At 38.3% G+C, this 10,971-nt stretch overlaps 1 protein-coding gene across 1 annotated transcript in view; it reads left to right on the top strand.

The window, feature by feature from the left end:
* The first annotated feature begins 1,732 nt into the window (after window positions 1-1,732).
* The window catches only part of UACA (uveal autoantigen with coiled-coil domains and ankyrin repeats), an 87,645-nt gene continuing 78,406 nt past the window's right edge, over window positions 1,733-10,971 (top strand). The window contains exon 1 of the mRNA XM_055437312.2: window positions 1,733-1,983. Within this exon, the coding sequence (XP_055293287.2) occupies window positions 1,906-1,983 (78 nt within the window). The 5' untranslated portion in view covers window positions 1,733-1,905. The remainder of the gene's footprint in view (window positions 1,984-10,971) is intronic.

Here is a 10,971-nt window from a genome sequence, read left to right as displayed (position 1 = left end):
CATATATAAAAGTACACATATCATGGACACTACAAGTTAACTGATTCTATACAAACTGAACACATTAGTTATGTAATCAGCACACTAGTTATATAACCAGATAGAATATACAATACTCCAGAAGTTCCCATTGTGCTCTCTTCTGATCATTCTTGGCGGGGGGCAGTAGAATTTTGTTAGATGAATGTAGACAGAAAGAAAATTACTGGAGGAAGGATTAGCATGCATAAAGATGTGAAAATTAAAAGGCAAGACCCACGTTTGAGGAATGGGCTGAAGAGTTTGCTTGGAGTGTCAGCTGGAGAACAGGGTTGGGTACATATTATATGGCCTTAAATGCCAAGTAAAAGAGTTAAATTTTATTAGTCCTTAAGCTGTTTGAGCAAAGGAGGAATATTTTGTAATATTTTTTGATGACTGGTAGTTCAGAGGTCAGCAACCTGTTGTGAAGCTTCTATAACATCCAGGTATGAGATAATTTTGGGAGGACAGACAGTAACTGGCCATACACAGACACTATAAAGAGCCAACAAAACTGAATGACTATAGATCTTGAGGAAGGAGGTGGAAGAAAACTTACTTCCATAGAACTAATCAAGAGAAAATTTAATAACTTTCTCTTAAAGTAAAGCAGTTAACTGTTACTTAGTGTTTTGTTAAGGGTAAACACGGGAATGTTGTCTCTCCAAAACAGTTCTGAAAACTTTCTTACACTATTTGAATAAAATCTTTAGTTATTCTAACGAAACTCCAAAGAAGTACCTGACCTTTCAGACAAAAAGAGTCCTTTGTTAGCGGGAAATGTGGACTGTTTATCTTTTCAAATGGGTGAATGCTAGAATAAATATTTTCCTGGGAAAAACTGACTCCCAGGAAGACTTCTGAAGATGTCACCATAACAGCAAATTATTGGGTGTTGCTCACCTGCCTGTTTATCCATCCAGATTTCTGGACAGGATGAATTAATTCCATTGTATACTTTCACCTGTAATGTGTTTCTACAGGAAACACCATTTTTTTGGAAAAAGGGTATTTTTTTTTCTTTGACAGCTTTTTATGTATCACTCTGGCCGTGTGGGTCATTTTTGATTAAAGCTCTCCCCCTCTTTCAACTCTTACCCTCCAAAGCAGTGGATTCTGGACTCAACAAATAATTATTGAGCACATGACATGTGCTTTGGTTTTCTATAACGTTTTCAGTCTGTTCCTAACCCTTCTTAACAACCATTACCTTATTCTTCAAAGTCTGTTTTTTCTTTTTTTTTTTCCCCAGGAGTTTTGGATGCGAGCAGTTGTTTCCAGATACCGGGATCTGTCTAGCGAAACATCAGCCGACGTAAGGGAAGTTGTTCTTGGAAGCCCGTGAGTGTGCAGATGACCAAGAATCTTTTCTGGGATCAGACGGAAGAAAGAGAAATTTACTTGGGAAGGAACACGTGGGTGGGAAGAGAAGAGGAGTCCGGGTAGATGAGAGCTGGTGTAGGCTAGACTCCGTGCTCTCTCTAGACCTGACGCTCCATCACCCAGGTAGTCGGGGCGCCCACGGCCTGGAGCTGCTCCACACCGCTGGCCGCTCACCTCCAGCGCTTCCCCAGCTGCAGTTCCAAACTTTTCCCTGCGCGGAGAGGAAGGGTGTTATTAAGTTTGAAAGGGAAGTCCCTCCCCCTTCCCGGATTCCTATTGGTCAGAGCCAGCCCCGGCCCCACCAGGGTCGGGGGCGGATTGGCTGCGGGAGGGGAGTCCCGCCGCAGCCCCGGAGCCGACGGCCGCCCGGCAGGTGGCAGGTGGGGCCGGGACCGCCCGCGCCGCCGCCTCCCTCTCGCGTTTCCAGCCGGCGGACTTTAAGGTTCGCGCGTCGGTCGGGGGCGCCGCGCTCGGCGGGAGCGGGACGGCCAGGTCTTGGCCATGAAGAGCCTCAAGTCCCGCCTGAGGAGGCAGGACGCGCCCGGCCCCGCGCCGTCCGGCGCCGCCGCCGCCAGCGCGGTGAGTTCTGTGGCCGGCGCGCGCCTCGAGCGCCCGGCGCTGCCCTCCCGCGAACCTCAGAGCCCGTCTCGGCTCCGCTTTCCCTCGCAGCGTCCCGCTGGGTCGGCCCCGGCGACTCCCCCTCCCTCCTCAGACCCGGGCTCCGCGTTGGCCCGGGGACCCCGGGGACCCGCCCCGCCGCTGCCTCCGGGGCTCTCCGCGCCACTTTCCCCACCCCTCGCCCTTAGGTCTCGCAGCTCCTGGCCTTTAGGATGGAATCGTCCCCTCTTCCTCCAGTCGGTGTTTCGGGGTTATGCACCACCTCGGCCCTTCTCCGGCGACCCCGGCCCCTGCCCTCTCCCCAGCTGACCCCCGCACCCCGCGCGCGTAGTCCCGGCCCGGCTCTGCTGGGCACGGCGGGTGCCCCTCAGCCCCCGGGCCTGCGGGTCCGGCGGGGGCTTGGCACCGCGCAGCTCGGGTGGGCAGGGCAGTGGACCCGGCGTGGCCCCGTCTGGACTCCGGACCTTTCGTGGGTGAGCGCTGCTGGGTTGGGTGGACGCCGTGTGCTGGCCGCTGTCGCGGGGTCACTGGGACTCAGAATCAAACACTCAGAAGTTTGATTTCTGAGTGAAGCAGATGCATCTGGCTTAGTTGTAAAGACAAAGCCCCAAATGGGTGGTGATCCTGAAAGTGGTGGTGAAGTTGGGAAATTGTCTTGTGAATCTCACCTGCGGGACAGACAAGACCCTGGCAGACCTGCGTTCGGCGCTGATCCGCAGCCCGGCCTCTGCACGCTAAGAAGTTCTCAGGGCCTCTCTTTAGTTGGCAGGAGAACAGAAATGTTGAGAAACAGCCTGACTGCAGATGTTGCGATTTAAATAATTTGGCAAGTAGAAGAATGACTATATCTTCCACATTATATATTATTGGAATAAACGTTATTTAAAAAGTCTTGAGAGTCAGAAACGTTTACGAGATGTAATGCTCAAAATGCCTGGTTGTCCATGTGGAGTCAATAAAAACAGATCTTAATAATTTTACATAGGTTTTACCAAATGATTAAATGCTTTTTTTGAGACTACTCATTAATCTGCTTTGGCTTTTGAGTGAATTCAGAATTATGCCCGACTCTCCACTTGACTACTTCTAGGATGATTTTACTTGGGCTTAAAGGAAATTGTGGTGAACCTTGGCTCTTTACTTCCCAGTTGAAAAAAAAAGAGGGGAGGATAGTTTCAGATAGCATGATATTTGATGATTTGATACTGGTTAATATGGCATGAAATTGTTTAATTAACCCATAGAAGGGACGATTACTTTCAGATTTTTTTAAAAGAAAATAATTGACAGACTAGTGATTTAGTGATATCAGATCACCACTGTACATAGTTGAATTGAAGATTCAGTTTCTTTGTAGTGCAGGTTGTTTTCAGCTTTAACAGTAACTTTTTTAGGATTATTCATAATGTTTTACCCCGTTTGGATTGCATTAGGTTTGTACACCTTAATTTTAGCCTGTTTTCTCTTCTAGAGATGCAGAGTATTGTTATTGATCTTTACCAGCATGCCAGTTTGCATTTTATGCATTCAGCACAGGAAATGCATCTTTCTGAGTGTAAATCTTTAGCACTTGTTACACTGGGCATTGTTATTTTTTAAAAAATAACTTCATAAAAAATAAAGAGAAATACGTGGTATAAAAAAATAGAACCTACCTGCTTAGAAAAAGTGAACATCTCTCAGTTTTAGCTAAATTTTCAAATACGTTTTGTAAAATATTTAAATGAAAATATGTAAGTGTGATAAGTAATAAAACCAAGCTAAACATTGATAGAGTTTAATAAAGGAACAGGGGAAATAGATTCTTTCTGCTTTTCAGTCCATAAACCATAAGCCCTAATGTCCTATTTGGTCACGTGTGTATGTATTGTTATGATTGAGCATTTTAAAAAATCTTTTTGCTTTCAGATTTATTTAAAAATTTATTTGTTTTTGAATGATAATATAACACATGGCTTAATATTTAAAAAGAACAAAATTATTTACAGCAGAAAGCCCTTCTCCCACCTGTGTACTTCAATTTTTCTGTTTGCCCCCCCACCATTCCTCAGAGGCCATTGGTGTTATCAATTTCTTGTATATCCCACCAGAGAGAGTTTAGCATATACAAGCAAATATTAATATAAGTATTCACCCTTTATATAAATGGTAATACACTATACTCGCTGTTCCATATGTATTTTTTAAACTGTAGAACCTAGGCCCTAGCATCCCCAGTCAAATCTTTTGCCATAATGTACAATCCTATGATGAAGAGGCCTGTATATATTGCAAGTGTGTGTGTATATACTTGTGGGATCAATTCCTGAAAGTGTAATCGCTAGATTAAAGAACACGTGCATGTATAATTTTAAAGAATGTTGTTAAATTTCTTCTGTGCATCATATACCCAGTGTATAAGAAAGTATTATTTCCCATGCTTTTATTTAAAGTTTGTTCAAATTGTTAAGTTTTGTCAGCCTGATAAGTAAATATGGTATCTCAGGATAGTTTGAATTTGCATTTCTTTTACTGTGGGTAAAGTTGAGCATCTATTTTCATGTTTTTAAGAGCCCCTTCCGTGTTCTTTTCTGTGAAGAGTTTACTCTTTCCATTTTTCTTTTGGGTTGTCAATTTCTTTCATTTTTTATGTACTTTATATCAGGGAAATTAGCCTTTTCAAGATGAATTTTTTTTTGTCTTATGACTTTGCTTGTGGTGGCTTTTGCTATGCAGAGTGTGGCTTATTTTTTACGGTTGAATTTATCAACCTTTTATTTTGTGACTTTTTATATCTTGGCCTTTCCACTCTGCAATATTAAACAAAAATAAAGAAAAATCTCCCTGGTTTCATCTAGTCTTTGTTTCATTTTTAAAAATATTTGACTCTTTAATCCATATAGAGTTTTTTCTGGTGTAAGATAAGAGGTATACATCTTGTTTTCTTCCTTCTCTCCCATTTTCCCCTGTGGCTACCTAATTGAATCTTAAAGCATTCATTTAATCATTATGGAGATGAGCATAATTTGTACAGCTTTAAAGATTTAAAAAGTGTATTTCATAAATAGTTTTTGTCATGCATTTATAATATTTAAGCTTATTTATCTGGAGACGCATTAGAAATAAACTGAACTATGTAAATATTTTATGATAGTATAGTATGAAAAATACAGCATATTAATGTAACATGCTAAATTATGATTATATGCTATATAAGGAATTTCAAATATTCTGAGTAGTACCGTGGTTATAAATATGTCAGTGAGTTTAGAGTTCACTAAAAGAGAGTGTGTTTATACACATAAATATAGTTCACAATTTTAAGTTGTGCATAGAATACATGTGAGTGTCCTTTACTAGCTAAATCTTGAGATAGCTGCATCTTTTAATCATAAAATAAGACAATTTTTGTTGTCAGATTTATTTTTAATTACTAAATTGGAGTTTCAGATTTCTGAAAGGGATAATTAAATAACTATAAATGCTACTTCAGATCTAGTCAATTATATGTACAGTCAATTATGTGTACAATTATATGTACAATGAGAATAGGCTTGTTCCATTTTTACCTAGTTCAGATTAGGAAATTTGAGTAGTAATTAAAAGGACTACTGCAAACCAGTATTGATTGCAAGCACACATTTTGGAAGGAGGGTCCACTTTAATTTGTACCTATACTACTAATCTCTGACCTGGGAAATTCTGCAGTGATAATTTTGCTGCCATTTCTTTAGACTGCTCTTGAAATGGGGCAATCAATTTTATAAATCAACAACCAAATATGTTCTAAAGCATCTCATTAATGTCTCAGTACCCTGAAAAAAATTTTGGTATTTCTGAAAGAATTTAGAGTTACAAATATAGCAACTGAAAAATCTTCAAAAAACTTCTTTTGGTTCCCACCAAGAGCAGAAGTTTTAGATGTTTTGAAAAGCATAAAGGGTTAAGTATTACTTTGTTTTAGTTGTAATTTTGAGAATGAGGTATTTGTGTTTTCCACTCAGTGATATGGGTGTGTTTGAAAGGATGTTATTGTTATTTTTGTATTGATGATTTTGTGGTAATGTGAAAATTAAGATCACAAATTGTTCTGTTTAAACTCATGATACTTAATTGAGCAGTGTTTACTCATTTTCATTAAAGATGCCAGCCTTTAGTCAAAATGTTTACCTTAATTAAAACTTTATTCAGACAGTTTCCCAGGATTATTCCTGTGTTGTATTTCTTGTGGTTTCTTGCAGGAAGAATTTCTTGCAGGAAGATCGCAGTAAAGAAGCCCTCATTTTATACTTTTGGATTTCAATCCAGCAGCAGTTTTTCTCAGCATCGTGCTGACTTTAATTGCTGAACTTTATTATAATACCAAAGCAGGAAGGTTGAGTTGCTTTGGTATGTCTTTTAGTACATAATGAGTCCAAGAACTTAAATGATGAGTACTTAAGCATTTTAATTACTTCTTTTAATAACAGTGGAGTAATGATTGTGCATTTATTTATTCCACATCATACACATTTTTCAAATTTAAATTCATTAGTAATAGGGCAGTTGCCTTATTTAGTTTGTAAGACATTTATGGCACACATAAGCTAGGCTCAAGAAGACTGAATTAATAGGTCCTCTTTCAAGATATGGATAATTCCAAATTGGGAGCAGAAAATGTACAAGATGACCATGGCATCCTTCATCACACTAGAAGGCAAAGAAGTCATCAAAGATCAGGACTAAAATAAAGAGAAAGAATGAAACTTGTGCTTTTTCTCAGGGTAACCAAAGGTATTTTACCTCAGCTCATAGATGAAAATGGGATGATGAAATGAATATATCACAATTTTTTAGCTCCTCATGAATCAATGGCTACAGAGTGCCGACAGGCATTTATGAGTGGCTACTAATGTCTCGGAAAGACAGTTGGACATAGTTTATCTCCTGATGGAAATATTCATTGCTACTAATTGTCTTGCCAAAACTGCCAAACCTGAATATGATAGGTCTCTAGACCTAACCACCATTTTACAGAAAATACAGAGGACAGAGAAACATGGGGGTGCAATGAGCAAAACTCTAATCATGGAAAACTCTAGAGTAAGTGACCTAGTTTCTTAATATATTTTAAGAAGAAGAAAAATAAATGAGGGAGAAATCTAGATATTAAGAGATTTAGGAGACATATTAACCACAATGGTAGACCTCATTTGACCATGATTAAATAACTGTAAAAATAAAAGTTTATAAGACAATTGAAGAAATGTAAACACCATCTGAATTTGTGTTGTTAGTATAGAATTATTATTTTAAAAGATTTAAGTGTGACAGTGGTAGTAATGCGGTTACATTTATAAAGAAGTCTGGCTTTCAGAGAAACGTTTAAGAGTATACTGTTCACAGATGAAATGATGTGGAGTGTGGAATTTGCTTCAAAATAATCTGTGGGTGGGTGGGAGAGGTAAGTGGGGGATAGTTGAAATAGGACTGGTTGTGAGTTAATAATTATTGTAACTGGTTGGATAATGATACTATTGTTTTTACTTTTGTGATACTATTTTGTATATGTTTTAAAACTTCTGTAATAAAGATAAAATCATCATTTTCATGAAGGTTCAGAGAGTGAGACATAAAATAATACTATAGTATGCTAAGAGCCATAATATAGGTGTGTATAAATTGCTGTGAGAGCACAGATGTGTAGGGTGGGGTCAGGGATAAAGGTAGAAGGGTGAAGCTTGAACATGGGTCAGACAGAGTTCGAAGGGCATTGAGGGCAAAAGAGAAGTGAGCACAAAGTTTTGGAGTTGTGAAATTATATAGCCAATTGTGGGAGTATTCGGTTTGAAAACAAAATTTGGTGTTCTTGTAAAGGATGGTGCAGATGAGTTACTAAGAAGGATTTCAGTGAAAGTCAGGAGTTAGAGGGTGATAGCTTGCCAGGAGAGTGAAAGAAAGATTTTTCTTTCTTTCTTTCTTCCTATTTTTTTTTTTTACCTTGAATTAAAACTTCGAATTTCTTGACAAGTTTTAAGCATTATTTAGAGGGATCTCTGACTAGAGTCAGTGAAGTTTCATCTTCAGAAATTACCCTGTTAATAACAAGTTCATGTTCCCTCTCATCCCCTCTCCTCTAGAATTAGCTAACAGCCAGTGAAATTTTGTTCTCATCAGCTCTGTTTCACTTATGGTTGTATCTTTGCTGAGGAAGTCTAGATCCCAGAATATTAGATTTAAACATAACTCATGTAGTCTCTGTGTCAGTATCATATGGAAACCTTTAGTGTCCTGTTATAGGTTATGCAAACATTTGTCTGTCCTCACATAAGGGATCTAACTGGTGAAAATTTCCACCTGCATGAGCTATCTGCGTGAGAGAAATCAAATTGATTTCTGTAATGAATTTGCCTAAAAACAGATGTTTGAAATGTACTTCCTGAAATTATAAGCAGAATGATAGGCTAATATATGCACTTTGTCTCTTCCTAAGTCATAAAACATTTAAAAGCTTTATATAGCTTTTATACAGTTGGAAAAAGTAATAGGTCTTTAAGGTTTAAAAATATAACACAAAAACACAAGAGTAAACTCAGTCGTTTGTAGTTACAAAAACAGTTTTGTCTGTTGGGCTTTTTTATATTCTCAGGAATCCTGATTATTGTTGATGTGGACTAATTTATTTCCACATAGTGTAGTCTCTAAAGTGAAGTGTAAAACATGAACCAGTACAGTTGAGTGACTAAAGCTCTGACCAAGGCTGGGATTTGATGAGCTGTATTTATGTAATGGAATCAGACTGGCAGGTGCCCTTGAGAGAGAGTAGATATTTGACTGAACCAGTGAGGATAAATGACTGCTGATTTTAAAAATCTTTTTTTCCCCATAAAAGTCACACATGCTTATTGTAGGAAACAAAATATAGTTGAAGATAAAGAACAAAACAAGGCAATTGTAGTTCTGTCATTGGATTTTAAACCATAGGTAACGCTATTTATTGAAAGATCCCACAGTGCCTCCTTGGTATCACTTAGCGTGTAGTGACCTCGGTGCCATGGTAATGATATGCGTGTGTTTTTGAATAATATTTGATTCTAAGACATTTTGTACTTAAAACTACAAATAATTTGAAATGATTTGAGCAGATTCAAATGTCCCATTAGCAGAACTCAGTAAACGCTAGTGAATTTTCTTAAAAATAAATAGCATACAAGAAGTCCAAGTGCCAATAGCCAATATTTATTGAACGTGGATGTCCAGGAATCATTTTAAGTGCTTTACATGAACTCACATACTCCTCACAGCAACCCTAAGAAGTGAGTACTATTGCCATCATTTTATAGATAGAAGTTAAATAATTTACTTGCCCAGGTGCTATGGCTATAAGTGGAGAGCCAGGTGGTCTGACTCTGGAACCATGTTTTTAACTATTGTGAACTGATATAATTTCAAATTGAAAGCTATGGAATTTGTGTCTTAAGCCAAAGACCTAAAATATTGGGAGGCAGGGTATTTGGGCAGAGGGAAGACCTTTTATGGTAACTCTCAAAACCATTTTGTCTTCTGTTCAGCGGTTGCATTCCCCATACCCTTCCAATAATCATACTATGATTTAAAACATATTTATCAGCCAAAATATTATTGCTTTAATCTGTCTTCATTTTCCAGGGAGTATGACAATATTCTTGTGATTATTGGCTCTTTCACTTTCATGTTATTTGATCATTTCTTTCTGTTGATGCCTTGTTCATATTGATCTTTGAGAGCTTTATATCTCTATTTTTGCTATTTTATGGCCCATCATAGCTTTGAGAGTAGTGTATCTTTGACTGTAGTTGTGTTTCTGTCCTCTCCCCTTTATATTTCAAACAGTTTTTGCTTTATGTACTTAATTTTGTTTTAATTGATATTTTAAGGTTCCTGGCTACTTTATATTCATTGTAAAGTCTAACTAATGATTATAAAAATCTTGAATTTGTCCCATTATAATTTTGTTTTGAATTGTTGATATTAATACTATCGTATTGTATCCTCTTTGCCTTTTGCTGTTGGGTATATGTGTATGTTCACCCAACAGATTATCCCATCATCCTTGGTTTTAGCATTAGTTGGAGGATGTATGGGTGAAGTAAGTCCTGAGTATCCAATAGAACTAAAAATTGTTGGCTTACTGTCTGGAAAGGGGTGTGGGTGTGTGTGTGTGCGCGCGTGCGTGCATGCTTGTATACATGTGTGTCTAGAAGGGTATATGCTTTTTGTTGTGGGGGGAGATATGTTTTTAATATTGACTTTATTGATACGTTGTCAAGGTCGACATTACTTCCGTAGTAAAGTTTTTCCTTTCAGACGCACAAACATATTTTAAAAAGTCTCGCTGACTTCTGGTTGATTTTTTTCTTACCAGATTCTGGTATTATTAAAGAGGGGAAGGGAGGAAGGACATAAAACAATCATGCTTTCTAAACTAAAAAAAAGTGTGTGTAAATTTTCTTTTAGTTTGTTTTGGTTATTCTATAGTTTTCTCATCCACTTGATACTTAGCCTGTGTAGAGGTTGGGGTATTATGAAAATACTCCAGCCTCTCCAGTGGGGAAGTCCTGTGGCTGTGGTTCTAGTGAGGCTGATGCACTCTGATCTTTTCTGCTGTGTACATGAGAAACAGCTCACAAACACTTGCTGATTGACCCATGAGAGGTTTTTTTTTTTTAAATGAGAGATTTTTTTATGATTCACCTCTATTTTTTTGACTGTTGGATTCTTTTAAAAAATTAACATTTTGTATTTTTAAAACTCTTTATTAAATATAAACAACATTCATGGCAATGGATAAGTAGATAAATGTGGAAAGTGGAGGGTTTTCTCAGCCTTCCGTTCCGTTCAGTCGCTCAGTCGTGTCCGACTCTTTGCGACCCCGTGGACTGTAGCCTACCAGGCTTCTCTGTCCATGGGATTCTCCAGGCAAGAATACTGGAGTGGGTTACCATTTCCTTC

This window comes from Moschus berezovskii, chromosome 9 (assembly GCF_049115385.1).
Source record: "Moschus berezovskii isolate FMDL1 chromosome 9, NW_MosBer_1.0, whole genome shotgun sequence".
In the NCBI taxonomy this organism is placed as follows: Eukaryota; Metazoa; Chordata; class Mammalia; order Artiodactyla; family Moschidae; genus Moschus; species Moschus berezovskii.
The sequence above is the reverse complement of the archived record's forward strand: the minus strand, read 5'-3'. Positions and strand labels throughout refer to the sequence as shown.